The 23,481-nt window shown below is 38.1% G+C and overlaps 1 protein-coding gene and 1 long non-coding RNA gene across 2 annotated transcripts in view; both read right to left on the reverse strand.

Moving 5' to 3' along the window:
* Positions 1–1,988: 1,988 nt before the first annotated feature.
* On the reverse strand, positions 1,989–10,205 carry LOC140146471 (uncharacterized). Its single transcript, XR_011858253.1, has 3 exons — positions 7,625–10,205; positions 6,438–7,579; positions 1,989–2,837 (listed from the first exon to the last, which is right to left on the reverse strand). It is a non-coding gene; the product is annotated as an uncharacterized lncRNA (long non-coding RNA).
* Positions 10,206–10,216: 11 nt separating this feature from the next.
* The window catches only part of LOC140141781 (uncharacterized), a 37,735-nt gene continuing 24,470 nt past the window's right edge, over positions 10,217–23,481 (reverse strand). Inside the window, exons 2-5 of the mRNA XM_072163648.1 lie at positions 23,236–23,406; positions 22,382–22,519; positions 13,573–13,695; positions 10,217–11,786 (exon numbers count right to left, since the gene is read on the reverse strand). Coding sequence (XP_072019749.1) covers positions 11,580–11,786; positions 13,573–13,695; positions 22,382–22,519; positions 23,236–23,406 — 639 coding nt within the window. The 3' untranslated portion in view covers positions 10,217–11,579. The remainder of the gene's footprint in view (positions 11,787–13,572; positions 13,696–22,381; positions 22,520–23,235; positions 23,407–23,481) is intronic.

A 23,481-nucleotide genomic window follows, 5' to 3' on the forward strand; every position in this document is an offset into this window, starting at 1 on the left:
GGTAGACTTCATTTTTGTACAACCTCTTGGATGAATTTTTTTCGGAGAATCCCAAGACATTGACGAAAATTGTAGAATTGTTCCTTTCAAACTTGGCAAAATCTTTAGGGGCGGTTGGAAAGGGGATACCATCCCAGTTGTGCTCTTCGGCTTGTTCTATAAGATTGTTGTCTACCCGATGTGGATTATCGTCAGTTGGATTGAGGGCTCGAGTGATAGAATACTTAGAGCATTGGTTGTCCTCATTTTTAAGATTGATGATCGCTTTCTTTTTGGCTAGATCTTTTGGAGTCGGAATGTATGACGAACCACTCATCGGTTTGTATTTAACTGTGTGAATGCTCAAGTCTACGATCGATTTGAATACCCATCCGCTTCCGCTGTTTTGAAATGTCGCAATGTTTTCCAAAATTCTTTCAGACCACCTTTTGTATAATTCATCAAGATCAGTTGCCTCCAGATTAACATCCGTAGTGGAGGTAAATACGGCTTCTTTGGTGATAAGTTCTCCCGTTTGGAGATTCGTCTTTTCCATCATGCAGCGAAGAACTAGCACAACCTTTGTTTGACGATTGTTGGTTAAAAGGTTCACAACAGGTTGTTTAGTTGCTGCTAAAAATGTGTTTGGCGCATAATTAGCCCGTCCACCGATTTTGTACCGAGTCGTAAAATGATTGAGAGCAGATTCGGTTTCTTGAATTTCGAATGGTTTTTCCTTCTGTTTGTAAAGCTTTGCAATCTTTCGTTGAAATCTGGTTCGTCTGGGAGGTGGTTTGGGGGTATCCAAGAATGACCAATCTTGCGTTGGCTTTATTTCTATCTGGGGTGGAACGGGGGTGGTGGTATACGGCGTTGGTTCAAGAATGGGTACATCGATATTTTGTATCGGAGCATCCAGCGGTGGTGCGGGGGAGGTATATGGCGGTGGTTCAAGAATGGGTACATCGATATTTTGTATCGGAGCATCCAGCGGATCTAAGACATAGTTTTCTTGAAGAAATTTTATCAGATCGGTTTTGCGGGTGTGTCTCCAATCTCCTTGCAGGCCAGCATTTTTCACAATGGCTCGTAGACCCTTTACCGTATATTCACTCTTGATTTTTTTAAAACGCTCCCATTCAGCGTTCGATGAAAATTTTAGTATTCTTCTCATCTTCTTTTATTATATACAATGTTTTATTTTCTTATGCTCTTTTTTTTTATTTTCAAAAAAAAATCAATATCAAAATTATCGTGAGGATTTCATTTTTCATAATATTTTTTGAAGCCATACAATACTTCTCTCTATTTTTCTGGTAATAAGTCGAACTATATTTTTTACCCTTATTTGTCGGAATTCCCAACTCTTTACATAGACCGACATTGTAACGATTCTGCAATGTTACGGGTTTGTAAAATTTGTTTGGATTTTTGACTGAGTTGAACCCACTGGTTGTTGTAAAATACGAACAGACGGTTATTTTCTACTTTCGATTCGAGAGTTATTTCTTTTTTAACGTTGTAATGATTTTTGAATGATTCCATTTTTTTATTATATTTATTTTTTTAAATATTTTTTTCTTAAATGAATAAAATGAAGAGGTTAAAAAAATGTAGGGAATTTTTTTCCCCTGCATTTTTTTTTGTGGATAAGTTGAAATGCAGGGGGAATTTTTTTGTGTAATTTGGATTGGGGTGAATTAAAAATGCAAGGATGTTTTTCTGTGTAATCCTGTGTACACGGCAGTTACACAGGTTTTTGTGATTTTACTGTGTATTTGGTGGTTGAGTCGATTTACGCGGGTTTTGTGATTTTATGTGTGGTTGGGGGCGATTTACACGGCAGTTACACAGGTTTCTGTGATTTTACTGTGTATTTGATGGTTGGGACGATTTACACAGAAATAGACAGGTTTCTGTGATTTTATGTGTATTTGATGGTTGGGGATGATTTACACGGGAAATGACAAGGGGTGTTCCAGAAACGGCAAAAACCTACTACTTGTCATAAGACAATTCCCCAAATAAAATATACTGAAATTGATCCGCAATGCTATAAGGCCTGCCGATTACGAGCTGATCAAACTGTAGCACACCATTTAATTTGTTAATAAACTACATTGGGGCCTATTAATACTAGCCAATAATGTACGCAAACTACATAATTGTATTAATACATTAATAGATGATCCTAAAGAGGGACGACCTTTTGACATAACAATCAAAATTTATTTATTACGATTAAAATTCTTGTGTTTTTTTAGATGTTATAGATAAAAACAAGCAAATGTTTTTTCATAAATAGGGGACCCTAAAATTGCATACATATGGATGCAGTATTAGGCACGTTCTTGTTATGATTATTACATGAAACTTTTGAGGATTAAAAGGGGGATTATAAACATTTTTAACGCACCTTTTCAGTAAGTCATGTTTTTATCAATAGCCTATTTCATCTAAACAAGAATTTTAATGCATTTTTGAACTCGTAATGTATCATTTATCAAAAGGCCATTCCCATCAGCGGATCAACTGTTCTGAATACTAATATCACTTAAATAGTCAAATATATGTATGATTAAGTGTAATCCTCTATATATGTACAAAGGTAAAAAAAACACCAATGCAGGTATAAAATGAAGGACTTATGGGCGACTGTTTTTCTGTTTAGTGGTAGAACTATACTTTCGTACATAAGGGAGAAAATCCAGTTTGACCCTCTATATGCAAGCAAGGGCTTACGCCGATTTCATACTGCTGAGCAGCGTGACGCTTATCATGCCGCTTGCACTTTTCTGCAAGCGGAGCGGCATGAAAGCCAATGTTGCCACTCATCACCGTTCTGTGCTCCTTGTATCCTTTTTACGGTGTACCATCTCCGCCAATTTCCTTTTTAATTCCCCCCTTTTTTTATTTCCCCTTTTTTTTAATTCCCCTTTTTTTTAATTTCCCTTTTGTTTTAATTTCCTCTTTTTTTAATTTCCCTTTTTTAATTTCCCCTTTTTTTTTAATTTCCTTTTTTTAATTTCCCTTTTTTTTTAATTTCCACTATTTTTTTAATTTCCACTTTTTTTTTTAATTTCCTCTTTTTTTTTTAATTTCTCCTTTTTCTTTTATTTCCCCCTTTTTTTTTTAATTTCTCTTTTTTTATTTTTTATTTTCCCTCTTTTCTTTAATTCCCCTTTTATTTTCTCACAAAGCAGAATCTTGGCCGAGACACATACTCAATAGTTGTCCAAGAATTTGCTCGCACTGTAGTCTTTACGTGTGACAGACCATGGATATAGTATATGGACAGACCCACTGTGTAGAAGTCAGTGGTCAGACCATGTGTGTGTATTATTTACACCACTGATATAGCCTGTGCCGGAGCCTGTGTGCTAGGGCCGTAGACTTATTTCAAGTCACGGGAAAACCATAAGAATACTAGTAGGCCTATATAAATCGCAGTGGTTTTATCCCGGCCCGTGAGGGGGGGGGGTGTAATTTTCCCAAGGCGTGCCAAAAAATTGCTTGCTTCCCTTCTCGGCCTGCCAAAAAAAATCTTCGCCCCCCCCCCCTCCTTTGCACATGCCAAATGTTATAAAATTGCCATTAAAATTGCCATGTAAAGGGACGTACTATTTAATAGAGCTATTTTATGACTATTAGGCCTATGTGACTATTTTTGCATTTTTCTCACAAACTAATAAGACACTGGTAAGGAACTGCATTGGCTTCCTGTGTTCCAATGAATTGTTGTTTAATGTTGATTGTATATAAATGTAATAATGATAGGCCTATTGCTCCGTCATATTTATCTGAACTTCTTTCAAATTATGTTCCCACTCGTAGGCCTACTCTTCGATCTGGAAACATGCAACTTCTTCAAGAAACAAAATAAGAGCACATGAGTCATTTGAAATTGCAGCTCCACGTCATGGAATGAATTGCCTATATATTTTAGAACTGCTAAAAATGTAACTGTTTAAAAAGATGTTAAAAACTCATCTTATGTCGGGGTTTGCTCAGGGAAATTTGAAAATGCCACCAAATAGTGAAAAACTGTATAAAATGTCTAACTTTTGTGTTGATTTGTAAAATAAAACAAAGAAAAGTGATTATTTAGCAGTAATCAACCATTAAACAATCAATTCTAGCATTAATTTTAGGCCTACGATCCAAGATTCTGGCCATAGGCCTAGTGCTAAGTTACAGTGGACACGGAAAATCACGGAATCGTCCAATTTGCAAGACGGATTTTAGATTTTGGAACACCATGAACACGGAGAAATTGTGGCTTTAGCTATAGGCCTAATAAAGACTTATACAGTGGAAGGGTCTAAATATTTAATATATTATTAACAATTATTATTCTAACCTAATTCAAATTAGGCCTCTTTTAATATAAGCCTCGTGATCACTCTATTGGATTCGGATTGTTTTACTAGGTTTGGATTTAATTTTGTCTTCACTATAGGCCAAGATATAAAAAAAAAATAGAACGCTATGCGAGCGCTATCCATGTTGGACAGCTGTGTTCAAATATAAAGTACGGACGAAGCCTTGACTAAGGCTAATGCTCCCCGCGGTATACTAACATGAATCCACTAGCTGCAACATTATACGCACATCAAAAAAAAATATCGGGGAAATTAAAAAAAGGAAATTAAAAAAAAAGGGAAATTATTTCAAAAAAAATGCATATTCATCAAAAAATTAAACTTTGTCCGATCGGGCCCAAATTTGGTGGGTGACATCCTTGATACAAGGGGAATATAATGCGCGAAATAAAATCGAGGTCAACCAAGGTCAAAGGTCATTACGGAGGGGTCAAATTTCAAACTTTGTCCGATCGGGCTCAAATTTGGTGGGTGGAATCCTTGATACGAGGGAATATATTCCCGAAATAAAATTGAGGTCAAGCGAGGTCAAAGGTCATTATGGAGGGGTCAAATTTCAAACTTTGTCCGATCGGGCTCAAATTTGGTGGGTGGAATCCTTGATATGAGGGGAGCACGTAAAACTTAAAATCGAGGTCATCCGAGGTCAAAGGTCATCCAGGAGCTACATTTTAAACTTAATCCCTAAGCTTCCCTGGGTGGGCGCTTTATATTGGGGCATGGGCGCTTATTGGAATGAATACGGTTGTTATCAATTAATTTATTAAATGAAAACGATTAAATAAAGAAATAAATATAAATAAAATAAATCATTAATTGATCAATAAATTAATAGCCTAAATAAAAGAATTCATTGATTGATAAATAAACACATAAATAAGCAAATAATCAATTACCGGTAATTGTTAAATAAATACATAAACAAACAAATAAATCAAGGCAGAGAATTTTATTTCAATTTTATAATTATATACGCCAAAATATTTTCTGAATTTAGTCAAAATTAACACTCTATTGATGGTAAAAATTTTATGAAAATTTTACGTAGGTCCTAGACTATGCCATAGTCGATTTTTGATAAATAAAACATGTTATTAATCATGATGAAAGCATTCAGTTGAACTCGAAATTATACTGATATTTATTACATCAAAATACTAGTATAAAATGGTTATGAAAAAGTTTAGGCCTATATAAATTATAATAGTGACAGTAAAGGTAAAGTATAAAAGTATACGTAGGCTTATATTATTGAATGCCCGGGATTGAATGCAACATCATTACTCATTATATAAGCACTTCAATAACTGGAAGAAACTTTGGGGGACCTACGTGTAATTATCCTATAAATTGCGAAAATCCAGACCGTGTATGCACGAAAAATGGCAGGTTCTATAATGTGAACCACATAACATGTATATACCCGGTATCCCGGGCCCGGTATATAGGAGTATTACAGCACGTGCAGCCGCTAGCCGATGCGGCCATACGGCCTAGCGAGTTCAAATCCATAATGCATGTATAATAATTGCCCATTTATCATGTTTATTATTGTCGGATTTCTCAACAATTGAGCGCTATTAATACACATTAATGTTTTTAACAAATAAAATTCCAAAATATGGTACATTTTCTCCCGCATTTTCTGCCTTTGCTTGTCACGTGGTAGGCCTATGTTGAAGTTGCGACCATATGTTCAAATAATTTTCAAAAGCATAACAATATGACAAGTGGCCGACTGGTCTACGGCGCTAGGCCCACAGAGTATCCAAAGCCCTGCGCCGTGAGTTCGAACCCCGCCTCTGCCAAACTTTATTTTACTTGGGGAAATTAAAAAAAAAAGGTGAAATTCAAAACAAAAAAAAGGTGAAATTCAAAAAAAAAAATTCAAAAAAAAAAAAAAGGGAAATTCAAAAAAAAAGGGAAATTCAAAAAAAAGGAAATTCAAAAAAAAAAGGGGGAATTAAAAAAAAAAGTGAAAATAAAAAAAAAAGGGGGAAAATAAAAAAAAAAAGGGGAAAATAAAAAAAAAGGGGGAATTAAAAAAGGGAAATTGGCGGAGATGGTACACCGTACCTTTTCTCATATATGTCAGAGCGGCACTGCTCCTGAGTGATTTGAATTCAAGTCCTAGCGATCTGCCACTTTGGGCAAAGTGGTGGAGGGATCTATATATCGGCTTGCCGCTGATCACCGCTAGTGTTTCTGGTGGGACTTTGCAGTGAAGCAAAATCGTCGTCAGAGCAGTAAGCGGTAGGAAAAGTATGAAACCAGCATTAGCCTGGGACCCACCCATCCATCTTATAAAATGGGCGATGGCAAATTTGGACAACCTGAAAAATGTTTAGGCTGTACATAAACCCATCCAATAAAATCCCACAAGAGATTCATTTATAGTAGATTTCCTTTCAAAAGTTTTCTTAAAATCATCTTAAAGCCTCTATAATGTCTACAAGTCAATTTCTGATGAATAGCCAACGGGTCTGTGGACAGGCAGTTTTTGGATCCTGGCTAACCCCTGCACCAATGGGCTAGTCCAGTTGAAATCCATACACCCCCTATGGAAGACATGATCTTAATCTCCCACACAAGGAGTGTGAATTTCAAATGAGGTTGAACCTGAATTAGTGACTCCATTTGAAATCTACACTCTACAGAAATCTACACTCCCTGAGTTTAAGGTCATGTCTTCCATAGGGGTGTATGGATTTCAGCTGGAATAGCACAATTTTCCAAACATTTTCTATGCATGTTAAGATCCAGGCCAAACTCATGAACTATTCTTATTACATATTCTTCATAATTATCAGATACAATAAATCAACCTTTTAATTGATAAACAAAAGCAGTCTCTATAAATTGCCTTGAAGCCACCCTTTTTCTTCATAGTAGGTCTGTCTGTTTTCTGAAGGGGATGATTATTAAGGTTTGATTAAATTTGCTGTATGGGAACTACCAATCAATCAATCAATCAATCAATCAATCAATCAATCAATCAATCAATCAATCAACCAACCAACAAATCAACTGCAAATGAACCCCCGTCATAATATTTGATGTCATCTAGTTAGCTAGTACAATTAGGAATATATTAATTACTGGGTCATGTTAGTATATAGTTGTCAACTATTTGCTGACAAAACTGGCAACACTGTAGGCAAGATCATATGGTTTACAATCAACAACATATCATACATAATTTACACAGGGTTGCCAACCTGCGATTTGGTAGCCAAATTGGGCTTCAAGATTTTGCCCGTAACCTGTGATTTGGTAGCCAAATTGGGCTTCAAGATTTTGCCCGTGACTTTTGAACATTTCCAGTCCCATGTAATCCAATGGTTAAGAAACAAATTGGGCGACTTTTTAACATTGGGTCCTGTGACTTTCAGTAGTTTCCTGTCCCATAGAAACCAATGGTTTAAGTGAAAAATTGGGCGACTTTGGATGATTTGACCCGTGATTTGGGCTAAATGTTTTTGGCAACCCTGAATTTGCACAATCTTATATTCTTGACATCATTTATATATACATTTCATTATTTACTTTCAGGTTGCCATAGAACCAAACCACAATGGTGTACTATAGAGGATAATAATGTAGCAATGAACGAGAATCAAATCTTTTGACCGATCGGTTCATGTCGGGGTAATGGGAGCAACATCAAATACCCGGTGACCAATCTCAAAAGCCTATGCCTCATGAGATACACATTTCTCATGTGGTAGGATTTCTCTGCAAATGCAAAATACAGCTGGAGGCAGCCATTGCACATCGTCACTGGGCGGGAAAAACATATGTACTTTTGGCCCTTGAACATGGATAAAGCCTTGTAAGTGTAGACCTTTTATTGAAGAGGTTGCTTCATCCATGTTCATGGGCAAAAACAACATGAGGTTTTTCCCGTCCAGTGATGACATATGAATTTCTTGAGCTGTTGTTTTCCTGTGTGAATGCATGGGATATCCTTAACTTAACCAGAATGTATGTTCTATACATAATCAATTTTGCCGTACAGGTTGCTGATTTTGCTTCTATAGCAGAGAATAGACTTCAAATTGCTATGTTGCTTATTGTAACTGACCTAATAATAGTATAAGCGGCAAAGCAAGATTGCCATCTCTGAGTAAAACTTCATAGCTAGGCTTCAAAATGGTTAATTTGTGTTCAATTGTGCGATACCATAAGAATACAGTGTCATATGATGAACACTTTACATACATGCTTTCTTCTCATAGTGCCTTATGATTATGTAGAATGTATGTATTCAAATCCACACACTTATATAATATTAAACAAAATCCTCTTTAGATCAGGAAATTTTTCAGTCACAGATTAAACTGATCTGTTTCTATGACAACATTAACCACACAAATAAAATATAATTTATCTACATCATCTAAGCATTAGTAGTATATTCCAGATTTTAAAATTCTGACACTTTTGTAATCCAAGTCCTTGACGACTGCTCAGTGCCAGAAATGGGTAAGAGTAATAGCTGCCCTGTGAACATTTGGCAATTTACACATAGTATATTGTACTCATCTACACATGGCAGCTATTGCACTTACCCACTTCTGGCACTGAGCACTAACTGTCACTGATTAATAGTGCACAATTTATTTTCTGCAAGGAGCGTGATACCATATATGTGAATTCTAGACATAGATGTCTATCTAAGTCACATTTTCTTCTTGCTGTCAGTCGTAAACTATTTAGAGACCCAAACTATTGCATTGGAGAGAGTTAACTCTATGTGTCTGATTCACTGATTTTAGCAAGCCATAAGTTGTTATAATCCTGTGGGCACTATTGACTTTCTAACAGAGCCCCTGATTGGTTAACTGCATGATATAATCATCTGATTAACCAATCAAAACATAACTCTTAGATCTCTCACCAATTTTAAGCTTAATCCCTTCAGCCCTACTGACTAATCTTACCATATCTCTGATTGGCTCAATACATAATAGTAACCAATCAATATAGTTCTTATTAGAGGCCAAGAAGTAGTGACAATGAACACCTTCACCAAGGATGATCATTGATCACAGAGACATGAACTATAAAATTTGTATCAATGATTTGGTTTTAACTTAAAAAAAATTATAAATTTCTACGTACATGATTGTATAATGCAAATAAAAAATGGGTTATTACCTCTAGCAGAGAAGATGAGAATATTCTCATCTTCTCTGCCTCTAGCTATCAAGCACAATAAATACAAAAACAAATCATTTTCAAGAACAAAATAACTGATCTTTTCAGCCAAACGTAAAATGGTATTAAAGTTTAGAATTTCATACTTTACAAATTTCTTTGATAATAATAAATCAATAAGATTATATGATTATGAGTGCTTACATTTATAAGCATATTTTATGTTACTTGAATTACTTCCAGTCATTATTCTTCCAATTGGGCCATTCCAGTTTAAATCCTTACACCCTATGGAAGACATTAATCACCCACACAGGGGTTGTGAAAATAATGTGGTTAACTGAATGGGCAACTCCATTTGAAGTCTTCCCTGGTGGGAGATTAATAGGTGAATGTGTTCCATACGGGGGTGTATGGATTTCAACTGGAATAGTTCAACGTGGTAACAATCATGACCAAGTGATCCGCAGTGAATAATATTAGGTCTGAGATTACAACACATCAAATTTATTTGAACAGAACTAGATTGCAGACCTGTAACTACCTAGTGTAAAGATCAGGCTATTCCAGTAGAAATCCATACAAGACATGACCTTAATCTTCCACACAGGGGGTGTGAATGTCAAATGGGGTTACCTGAAATAGTGAATGGGTGATCCCATATGCGAAATCTGCACCCCCTGTGTGGGATGTCTACTATAAGGGGTGTATGGATTTCACCTGAAAATAGCCCAATTTACCCCTCCCGCAAGACATCAGTGCCTTATAGTACATTCCAGTTAAAACGTGGTTCATAACCCCTATACAAATGTATGTCTGAAAATTTAAAGAAGACCCCTTGTTGGGTACAACCAAAATATATTACTCTATAAAATGATGTCAAACTTAAAGCTAATTACACAGATTTATGGAGGTCGTTGAACTATGGCTATGAAGTGAGTCTGCACCGAATTATACTATTTTAGTGAGAGGGGTATCCACAGGCAGTAAATGAGTATAAATATGTGTACAGCTAGGATAATTACAGCTCCTTAAACAAGACTGCATTTCACTGTTTCTTGCATATTTCAAAGGCAGCAACTGCTTACATTCAATATTAATGTGTAGCCTCCCTGCTATTTATTCAGACCACAGAATTAGAGAAGGAGAACTGGGACTCCCTATACCACCACGTACCATCGCGCTGTCAGCCATGGGGAGGAAATTGGGGTATTCGGGTCCTTGCCGACGGTGCGCGGAGATGACCAAAAACAATTCTGCGTCTCATCTGAAGCGTCTTAGTACTCATGTGCAGGTCGCATTAAGTGCGTCACTCAAATGTGCCTATTATCCATGTCGCGTGTGCATGACAACGATGATGCCTCGAGTGCATTCCGAGGGAAACCAAATACCCCTAAATTTTTGCTCCATGCCTGTATAAAGATGGCGATCGATTCCAGATTCTCTTTCTCCAATTCTGTGATTCAGACCCAGTTTCACTTCTTCTTTGAAGACCCCCTACCCATAGCACAACATTCCATTGGATTGCCATTGATAATGCAATTGAGTGGATGAGAGATGTATGTGTTATTGCACTTTGATTAAATTGATAAATTGATTTGATGGCATGTCTTTGTGTTCAGGTAAGACACACCAACGAGATACCACTGTTTGTTGTCCCTTTCTTTATGATCTATGCTTTAATATTGTGCGTGCTAACCATATTCAACAAAAGTGATATTTTCTCAAAATATCAAGAACTACGTAAGAAGAACTGAACCAATACTAGGCTTGTTTGTACTCATTTTAATGCATTTTTCATGCTAATTCCAAATATGGTCATGAAAATTTACATTTTTGAATTTTTAAAACAAAATTTGAAACTTGTTGTCTGCAGTCGACAGCTGTGTGGAGAGTGTTAAGTCACCAATGAAATATCCTGAACAGTGATCATTCTTGTCTTGTTTAAAGAAAAACAGTTAGTCCCAGCAGGTGTTTACAAGCTTTTTTATATAAAGGATCCACCTGCTGGTGTTGCTAATGTGAAGCAAATCCCAAACCTAGTCATGTGAATCCATTTTAAGGGTATGGGTATGGCGGTGGTGGCTCCACTGTCCCTTCATTAGATGTAACAACCGTTGATTGGTGGGTTGTTGTGGTGGTTCTTGTGGCTGTTGTAGTGCCACCACCAAAGCGTACGCTGTTAATACCTCCCATTCCATGAAAGTCACGGACGTTGAAGAAAAGACTAACGCCGTAGAGAATACACAATACAAAGCCTGCAATCTATGGTGAAAAACAAAAACAGAAACAAATGACCTTTGACCCCCAATTCTGTGTACACAGCCTGTAATCTATGGTGAAAAATAAAAATGGAGACAATAACCTTCGACCCCAATTCTGTGTAAACCCTATAGGACTACCCCCCACTGTGTAGAGAATACTGGCCTGCAAAATAAAGTAACAGACCAAACAAAACACTCTATGAATAATAGACTGATTCTGATAAAACAAAGAAAACAAGTTTTGATCTTTATCAGCTCATCGCCTCAAAATGGTTCACATTTAAAAATGGAAAATACCCCATGCAAAATGTTTTCACTTTTGAATCAAGTTTTAGAGGATGCTACTGAACTTGGAACTTTTGCATGTGAAGTCATTGGAATTTTTAAGAGAAACATTTAATTTACTCTGCTATCTTTTCCAACAAAAATTTCCTTCACTGCCTCATGATTCTCATGTGTTAGATCTATTACTTTCCTCTGCAAAATCACTGGTATTAACTAAAATGGACCGCGGTTCTCGGATGTCGCGGTTTTCGACGCACAGTGTCGACCGTGATGCCTCCACCAAAGTGAGCGATGTGGCACTCACAAGTTGACAAAAAGCTTCAAGCCTAAAAGAGGAGACTGAATTTGACCTTAGATGAACCCTGCTGACCTCAAAATGACCTTCCAAAAATGTGGCTCTAAATGTTGACTGTACCCACCAAGTTTCATGCCCATCCAACAGTTTTTACTAATTTGACCTCATATGACCCCTGGGTGACCCTGGATGACCCCAAAATGACCTTCCAAAAATTAGGCTCTAAATGTTGACTGTACTCACCAAGTTTCATGCCCATATGACAGTCTTTACTAATTTGACCTCAGATGACCCCTGGGTGACTCCAGATGACCCCAAAATGACATTCCAAAAATTTGGCTCTAAATGTTGACTGTACCTACCAAGTTTCATGGCCATATGAAAGTTTTTGCTAATTTGACCTCAAATGACCCCTGCATGACCTCAGGTGACCTTGACCCACTAACCAATACAAACTTGTTCTGCCTGGGATCAAGATGCACCCACCCACCAAGTTTGAGGAACGTGCGACCCCTAGTCTCAGAGAAATGAGGTAAATAAGGAAACTATGGGCCCCCTGACCTCAAATGACCTTTAACCTCAGTATTGACCTTGAACCTCGCCCCAAAAAAAGTAGCCAGAGTTTTTGACCATGACCCACCTATCCTGAAAATCTGAAGTCAATCCGCCCATCCATGCCCGAGATATTGCATCCGGACGGAAGCATGGAAGGACGGAAGAACGGACATTGAAAAACAGTATGCCTCGCGGAGGACGCATAAAAATTATCAAGTTCATGATTATCCTCAAATATTAAAAAACTCCAAATCCTTGCAGAGGGGGTGCATCCATTAAATGACACTGCCATTACATGTACATATTTACAGGGGTGTAACCTGATTGACAGTCTCATCCCCCATTTTTCTTCATCATAACTAAAGATTTTGGTATCAGAAGGTGGCTCATATTTTTCCCATTACCCCGGTAAAATTTAATGCCCAAGATAAGTATTGTTGAGATCCTATGAACAAAAACATGGTGATTTGTGGTAACCAAAACTGGAAGTATGTACAATAAGGGACATCTTTATACACGTTTTTGCTTCTCAAATGAAAATCGCTGGAGCAATACAACTCAAAATTTGGAAACATATTATTTTAATGATAGTCTTCAATGAAAGATAGAAACAGAATTCAGACCATGCCCTTCTAAATCATGGGATACTTACTGCTACAAAATCCAGTTTTCCATCTATGCCCAATAAACATGTCCACCGCTTACCAGCTGTTACACTGACCACAATGGCTGCAATCAGGTGTAGGAAACACCAAATAGCATTGTTAATCAATTCCTGAAAGTCAATCAATCAGTGAAATCAATCAATTAATCAATTAATAATAAATTATAGTCAGAAAGAAGGTGAATGAATATACTCACTCACACAGAGTGGGCCAGCCAACACCCACACTACATATACTTACATGTGACCGTACAGCACGAATGAGCCGTAAATTCCCTAAATTGTATTCTGAGTTACAGTGTAAAATGTGCATGAAGGTCGTATTCATCGGTAGCGCAAGCTGGCGCGATATCTATCTCATTTTGATAGTCAAACATCAATCAATAATCCTATTGTTGAAGAGGATAATAAGCTTCTACCTTAGATGGCTATAGAATTTTTAATAGCTCTGGTCTTTGTTTGCTTTGGCTAAATCCTGTTCAAGTGGTGGGTTACCAGGCATTGTATTTTGTACAGGTATGTATAACCAACAATTAACAACATTTGAGAGAACTTTCTTGAACCTCGTTGACTTGGGGATGATTTGAAATGACCGCCAATTATGACTGTTTGATATTTATTGCCAGCAATGTGGAAAAAGAGACACATGTAGAAACGAAAAAAGCTACCATTTTATTGAAGGAGCAAAGTTCAACAAATCATAACCCTGCTTCTAGATATCGTTTGAAGTCCAATGATATACCATTTTAAAGCTTATGATGTATATTTTCTAAACATGAAATAAAACAAAATTGACCGGGGGAGGAATTTACGGCTCAATTCGCCATGTACGGTCACATATATACTACATATACACTACTGTAAATGCCCAATTAATGACAGTTACTTTACCCTGCCCTCCCAGCATGATAAGCTTACCAATAGAGCCTACATTTGTAGCCGACGCCCCTAACACACACCCCACACCTGTCGAAATACCCAATTCAAGTATAACGTAGAACATGACAGTGAGCGCCCACCCTAAGCCACACCCTAAACACTTCTGTTACGAGTCGTACTTGACTCAAGGCCAAAATCACCTTTTTCCCGAACTCACACGAATGCACAACACAAATACACTGTTTGTTTAAGCTAACAAAATCTAAGTCTTTAATTGAAAACAGAGTATGATTGGTACATATAATAACAATATCGCATATACAATAAAATCACACAATGACAGTTTTACTATATCAGTACTTAACCAGCTGTCTTCTTGTTGGTGATCCTAGAGTTCTTGCAATGTTCTGGACGACTGATGTATTATATCCTTATTCACTTGTCCTGCGAAAACCAGCGAAGTCCAGTGTACTCTTGCGTTTATAAATATCCTTGCGTATGAAATCCTCACACGAAAATGATGCTGCTTTCTTCTATTGCTTATCGTCTTGCGCTGCTCTCTCCGCAATATATCTCTTTGCGCTGCTTTCTCCAAAATGGTGTTTCTTTCACCAATCACTCTTTTCCAGGGAACAGGTTTCGTTAACACAGCTCCGCTGTTCTTTGACAGATGCGTGGCCTTCACAAACCCAGCAAACTCCAGCAATTTGACAGAAGAACTTTTAATCCTTTGATGAGGAAGAGCACTTTTGTGTGCTCGCTGTCTTCTTCGTTGCTGTATTAAAATTAGCTCAATTATTGGCTATATAACTGGTTAAAATGTACTTCTTTTTTGAAGCACGAAGACCATCACACACATGTGGAATATCTCAATCTACCATGGCATTCTGTAAAGTCCCAACAAAAGCCTCCAGCTTTTTATAGCAGTACTCATGCAAAAAACCCATCACCTATTAATAAACCATTACTTCAATCACATTTTCACAACATTGCTGCAATCTTGGGATTTCCCAAGATTAATTATACACATTCACATTACATCACTTCCTGGGGGTTTTCCTGATGGTGCAACAATGAACTGGGGCTTTCCAAGTTCCAAACATAGATCTGACTTTGTTTACAATAATTTGGGGAATTCAAAACGACTTTCCACATCATTATCTTGCACGTACAAGGGTTTTCCCATCTCATGACATACTTTCAGCTTGTAAACAAAGTTAAATAATTAAATTAAATTAAATTACTCAGGGCACATCACACCCTCCCCCTTAAAAGAAGAAAGTTCGAATGTAATGAAAACTTTCTTAAATGTTTTCTTCTTTTACATCAACTTCAACATATTATCAACTTTGAGTATTTAACTCATCATACACAGTGACTACTTGTCACACACATCTTCCCTTTTAAAGGAAATTTTTGTTTGTCAGGTTTTATGCAATTCTGGACAGGGCATCAGCCATTACATTGTCTTTTCCCTTAATATGTTTGATGTCCAGATTGTACTCTTGCAAGGTCAAACTCCACCTCACCAGTCTTTGGTTTTTGTTCTTCATCCTGTTGATGAAGGTGAGGGATTGTGATCTGTGAAAACAAGCACAGGGTATACTGTGGTACCCAAATACACATCAAAATGTAGCAATGCTAATAGCAATGCTAGACACTCCTTCTCAATTGTGGAGTAATTTCTCTGGTGCTTGTTGAATTTCCTTGAAAAGTAACAAATGGGGTGATCTATTTGATCTTCACCCTCTTGCATCACAACACCTCCACAGCCTCTGTCGCTGGCATCAACAGTCAACTTGAACTGCTTCTGAAAATCAGGTGCAGTAAGCACTGGTGAACTCATGAGTATTGATTTGACTTTGTGAAAAGCATTTTCACACTGTTCTGACCACATGAATTTTGCATCTTTCTTCAACAAATCAGTCAAAGGACTTGCTATCTCTGAAAAGTTTGGACAGAACTTTCTATAATAGCCAACCATTCCTAGAAATCTCATGAGCGCCTTCTTGTTTACAGGTGTGGGGTATTGCTCAATTGCTTCAACGTTGGCTTTGATAGGTTTCACCTGACCTTGACCCACAACATATCCTAAGTATGTGACTGTGGCATGGCAAAACTCACTTTTTACCAGATTGACTGTCAACTGTACTTCAGACAGCTTCTCAAACAATTGATGGAGTTGTTCCATGTGTTGTTCCCAAGTTTGACTGTAAACAATCAAATCATCTACATACGCTTCACATCCCTCTATGTCTGCCACAATTTGGTTCACCATTCTCTGAAATGTTGCTGGGGCGTTTTTCAACCCGAATGGCATAACTTTGTATTGGTAAAGACCAAATGGTGTACAAAAAGCAGAAATCTCTTTGGCACGGTCTGTGAGTGGAACCTGCCAGTACCCTTTCAAAAGATCAAATTTGCTAACAAATTTTGCATTCCCAATTTTGTCTATGCAATCATCAATTCTTGGAATTGGGTACGAGTCTGTCTTTGAATGAACATTTGCAGCTCTCATGTCTGCGACCAATCGGTATGAACCATCAGGCTTGGGAACAAGTATACACGGTGAACTCCATTCACTACTACTTGGTTCTATGATATCATTGTCTAGCATATAATTGATCTCATTTTTGAGATGTTCCATTTTCAATGGATTGACTCTGTAAGGATGCTGCTTGATTGGTTTTGTATCACCAACATCTACATCATGAAATGCAGCATTTGTTCTACTTGGCGTATCAGGAAATATATTGTCAAATTTATGAATCAAATTTGCAATTTGACTTTGTTGATCTTGAGAAAGATGACCTAACTTTGAGTCCAAATTAGTGAGCACATCAGAATTGTTCAATTGTACATTATACTCTTTGTGCTCCAGCTCTTTATCCTGGTCAAATGTGACATCAGAATTGTCATCTTTACTCTTGTCTACATTGGCGATTTTGTCTACATCGGCATGTTTGTCTACATTATCAGCATGTTTTACTGTACACACAGGGTTTGGAATGCCACTGTCACTTCTTTCAACATACTCTTTGAGCATATTTATGTGGCATAACTGCCTGCTCTTGCGTCTACCAGGAGTCTTGATAATATAATCTACTTCACCCACTTTTGACTCTACCTCACATGGGCCATGATATCTGGCTTGTAATGGGTGTCCTGGAATTGGAAACAGTACTAGAACTTTGTCACCTGGTTTGAACACTCTCTCTTTGGCATGTTTATCATACCACTGTTTCATTTTGGCTTGACTCTGTTTCAAGTTTTCTTTGGCGATATCAGTTACTCTGTTAAGCCTATGCTTAAAATTGGAGACATAATCCAATAAATTGATATCTGATTTCTCATTGAGCCACTTTTCTTTCAACAACTTTAAGGGCCCGCGCACTGTGTGTCCAAACACTAACTCAAAAGGACTAAATCCTAAAGTTTCCTGAACAGCTTCCCTAGCAGCAAACAACAACAAGTGTACTCCCTCATCCCAGTCCCTCTGAAATTCCAAACAGTATGTCCTGATCATGTTTTTCAATGTTTGGTGGAACCTTTCTAGTGCACCTTGTGATTCTGGATGGTAAGCACTTGAGGTATACTGTTCTATACCTAATTGATACATGACCTGCTGAAATACTCCAGAAGTAAAGTTTGATCCTTGGTCTGACTGTATGGACTTGGGGAGCCCCACAAATGTGAAGAACTTGGTTAAAGCTTTCACTATTGTCACTGCTTTAATATTTCTCAAGGGTATGGCTTCAGGAAAGCGTGTTGACGCGCACATAATTGTCAGAAGGTATTGATTACCTGACTTAGTCTTTGGTAGGGGCCTACACAATCAATAATAACCCTACTAAATGGTTCATCAAAGGCTGGAATTGGCTTTAATGGAGCAGGAGGTATTTTCTGATTTGGCTTCCCTACTACTTGGCATATGTGACATGTTTTGCAATATTCAGAAACATCTTTTCTGAGAGTGGGCCACCAGAAATGTCTCAGAATTCTTTCATGAGTTTTCTTAACACCCAGATGCCCTGCCATTGGACTGTCATGTGCTATGTTAATTACTTCAGTGTGGTATACTTTTGGTACCACAATTTGGTGCACTACCTTCCACTCTTCATCGGCAGGTACATCAGGTGGCCGCCATTTTCTCATTAGCACACCATCTTGTTTGTAAAACAGACAGAATTTTGTTCTGCTTCTTCTAGGGTCAATGCCCTTTGATTGATCTCTTTGAGTTCTGGGTCATTTTGTTGCTCCAGAATCAGCTTGTCATGACTTAATGGGTCTTTCATGGTTTCCCCAATTTGTTCATGCTCAGAGGCTGTGTCATTTTTAGGGGTATTTTTATCCCCAGGAGAAGGAAGTTTATCTTCTTTCTCATTCAACTGTGACACAAATGTGTCTTCCAAATTGTAGCCTAAGTCATCAATTTGGTTGTCCTCAATTGTTTCTAATGAGGCCTTCTTACTCATTGCCCGTGTCACTGCACATGCAGGAAATATCTCCTTTTCCTCACTATTATCATCCTGTAAACAGGGCTTATCTGTGACTATTGGGTCAGGAAAACCTTCCCCCTGCCAGATCATTTCCTAGCAACATGGACACTCCCTTGACTGGCAATTCATGTCTAACTCCTATGGTTACAGGACCAGAAACCAAGTCAGATGTCAAGTTAATTTTGTGGAGAGGTACACTAATTATTTCCATCCCAATACCCTGGATCAAAGCATTACCTGCTGAACTAGCCTCATTAAAGGGCAAAGTTCCTTCCAGAATCATAGACCGTGCACAACACGTATCTCGCACAATCTTAATGGGCTTTGGACTACCATTCTCACCAAGTGATACCACTCCCTCTAACACAAATGGTTCAAATTCTTGACACACCTTGTCTGTCTCACCTCCCTTTTGTGGGAATTCTTGTTTCTTGATTTGACTGACTTGTTTCTTTGACTCAAGTGACACTGCACATCCTACAGTATTACTAGCAGTTTGCTGCTGTTTTTGTGCATCTTGTCTGCCTTTTAAGAAATAACACTGGGTCATCGTATGCCCTGGTCTCTTACAATGAGTACAAGTTACTTTGGCTTTAAATTCAGTCCCAAATTTTGCTCTGTTACCTGAACTCCCTGGGGTCCCTCTACCACCAGCACTATGCTGTGAATTAGACTGAGGTTTCACATCTTGTGTACCACCCTGATTTGCTCTAGGTTGGTTATGGCTGAACCTGTTTGAATAACTTCTGTTATGACTAAATTTACTCCCATTCAATTTGTGAGTTAAGCCATAGTCGTCCGCCATTGTCGCCGCTTCATTTAGCGTCTTAATTTTGCTAGCGCTTTCATCCAAATGACTTTGACTTCTTTTGACCCAAGCCATCTGTCAAACATTTGTTCTTTTACTCTAGCAAATTCTACATGGGTTTGATCTGCTTGCTTTCTTGAATCTCTGAACTTTTGTCTGTATGCTTCAGGCACCAGTTCATAGGCCTTGAGAACTGCCTGTTTGACTTCTTCATAATTATTACACTTCTCTATTGGTAGAGCTGAGTAAGTCTCCTGGCCTTCCCCACAAAACTACTTTGTAACAGTAGGGTCCAATGCTCTGGAGGCCATTTCAAATTTGTAGCTACCTTTTCAAAATGTTGAAAGTACTCGTCAACTTCTTTCTCTTTGAATTTAGGCACAAGCTTTACATACTTTGTAACATCAAACCCTGACTTTGACTTTGAGGAGAAACTTGATGAGTATTTGTCACCTAGTTTTGCTAACTTCTCTTGTTCAAACTCAATTTCTTTTTCTTTCAAATGTGCTTCCATTTGAATCTTAGCTAGTTTTTCCTTTTCTTCCATATCCAATTTTTGTTTTTCAAGTTCCAATTTTGCTACCTTTTCCTTTTCTTCTGTTTCTAATTTGTGGTGCTCAAGCGCCATCTTTTCTTGGCGTGCTTTTTCTTCCATTGCTAGTTCTCTTCCAAATAGGATTCATCAAAAATGTCCTCCCCGACCAAAACATCAATCAAGGCATTTTTGATTAATTGCTTTCTTGTAGCTTGCTTTACTTTCAAGTCATAATGTTTGGCAAATGCCAATAAATCAGGCTTCTTCAACTCATCAAACTTCTCCCAATTTACAGTTTCAAGAAACTCTTCTGCTTTGAACTCTGCCATACTGTACTTTCACTTTCAAGACTCAGTATATTAATGTCAACTTTTTTACAGTGTATTTCTCCCGGACGAGCCCCCAATTTTTGTTACGAGTCGTACTTGACTCAAGGCCAAAATCACCTTTTTCCCGAACTCACACGAATGCACAACACAAATACACTGTTTGTTTAAGCTAACAAAATCTAAGTCTTTAATTGAAAACAGAGTATGATTGGTACATATAATAACAATATCGCATATACAATAAAATCACACAATGACAGTTTTACTATATCAGTACTTAACCAGCTGTCTTCTTGTTGGTGATCCTAGAGTTCTTGCAATGTTCTGGACGACTGATGTATTATATCCTTATTCAATTGTTATGCGAAAACCAGCGAAGTCCAGTGTACTCTTGCGTTTATAAATATCCTTGCGTATGAAATCCTCACACGAAAATGATGCTGCTTTCTTCTATTGCTTATCTTCTTGCGCTGCTCTCTCCGCAATATATCTCTTTGCGCTGCTTTCTCCAAAAATGGTGTTTCTTTCACCAATCACTCTTTTCCAGGGAACAGGTTTCGTTAACACAGCTCCGCTGTTCTTTGACAGATGCGTGGCCTTCACAAACCCAGCAAACTCCAGCAATTTGACAGAAGAACTTTTAATCCTTTGATGAGGAAGAGCACTTTTGTGTGCTCGCTGTCTTCTTCGTTGCTGTATTAAAATTAGCTCAATATTATTGGCTATATAACTGGTTAAAATGTACTTCTTTTTTGAAGCACGAAGACCATCACACACATGTGGAATATCTCAATCTCCCATGGCATTCTGTAAAGTCCCAACAAAAGCCTCCAGCTTTTTATAGCAGTACTCATGCAAAAAACCCATCACCTATTAATAAACCATTACTTCAATCACATTTTCACAACATTGCTGCAATCTTGGGATTTCCCAAGATTAATTATACACATTCACATTACATCACTTCCTGGGGGGGTTTTCCTGATGGTGCAACAATGAACTGGGGCTTTCCAAGTTCCAAACATAGATCTGACTTTGTTTACAATAATTTGGGGGAATTCCAAAACGACTTTCCACATCATTATCTTGCACGTACAAGGGGTTTTCCCATCTCATGACATACTTTCAGCTTGTAAACAAAGTTAAATAATTAAATTAAATTAAATTACTCAGGGCACATCACACTTCCAGTAAATACCCAATTGATGAGTCACTTTACGCTGCACACCCAGTACAAATATAATGTGAACACCCAATATATATGATACACAACAAACAGCGCCTAGCCGACACCCCTAAACCACACCCCTATACACTTACCGTAAATACCCAATTGATGACAGTCACTTTACGCTGCACACCCAGTACAAATATAATGTAGAATATGACAGTGAAGACCCAACATGATATGCCAACAAACAGCGCCCAGCCGACACCACCAAACCACACCCTATACACTTACCGTAAATACCCAATTGATGACAGTCACTTTACGCTGCACACCCAGTACAAATATAATGTAGAATATGACAGTGAAGACCCAACATGATACGCCAACAAACAGCGCCCAGCCGACACCACCAAACCACACCCCTATACACTTACCGTAAATACCCAATTGATGACAGTCACTTTACGCTGCACACCCAGTACAAATATAATGTAGAATATGACAGTGAAGACCCAACATGATATGCCAACAAACAACGCCCAGCCTACACCACCAAACCACACCCTATACACTTACCGTAAATACCCAATTGATGACAGTCACTTTACGCTGCACACCCAGTACAAATATAATGTAGAATATGACGGTGAAGACCCAACATGATATGCCAACAAACAACGCCCAGCCTACACCACCAAACACACACCCTATATACTTACCGTAAATACCCAATTGATGACAGTCACTTTACGCTGCACACCCAGTACAAATATAATGTAGAATATGACAGTGAAGACCCAACATGATACGCCAACAAACAGCGCCCAGCCGACACCACCAAACCACACCCTATACACTTACCGTAAATACCCAATTGATGACAGTCACTTTACGCTGCACACCCAGTACAAATATAATGTAGAATATGACAGTGAAGACCCAACATGATACGCCAACAAACAACGCCCAGCCTACACCGCCAAACACACACCCTATACACTTACCGTAAATACCCAATTGATGACAGTCACTTTACGCTGCACACCCAGTACAAATATAATGTAGAATATGACAGTGAAGACCCAACATGATACGCCAACAAACAGCGCCCAGCCGACACCACCAAACCACACCCTATACACTTACCGTAAATACCCAATTGATGACAGTCACTTTACGCTGCACACCCAGTACAAATATAATGTAGAATATGACAGTGAAGACCCAACATGATATGCCAACAAACAACGCCCAGCCTACACCACCAAACCACACCCTATACACTTACCGTAAATACCCAATTGATGACAGTCACTTTACGCTGCACACCCAGTACAAATATAATGTAGAATATGACAGTGAAGACCCAACATGATATGCCAACAAACAACGCCCAGCCTACACCACCAAACCACACCCTATACACTTACCGTAAATACCCAATTGATGACAGTCACTTTACGCTGCACACCCAGTACAAATATAATGTAGAATATGACAGTGAAGACCCAACATGATACGCCAACAAACAGCGCCCAGACGACACCACCAAACACACACTCGTAGCTGATAAGAACCTCCCAGTATAAGAATCCAACTAACTAAGAAGAGACAGGAAAAAATGCAAAATGAGTAAAATAACAGAGAAAGTGATTTCAACAATGAGGTAGAACCCA

This window comes from Amphiura filiformis, chromosome 2 (assembly GCF_039555335.1).
Source record: "Amphiura filiformis chromosome 2, Afil_fr2py, whole genome shotgun sequence".
In the NCBI taxonomy this organism is placed as follows: Eukaryota; Metazoa; Echinodermata; class Ophiuroidea; order Amphilepidida; family Amphiuridae; genus Amphiura; species Amphiura filiformis.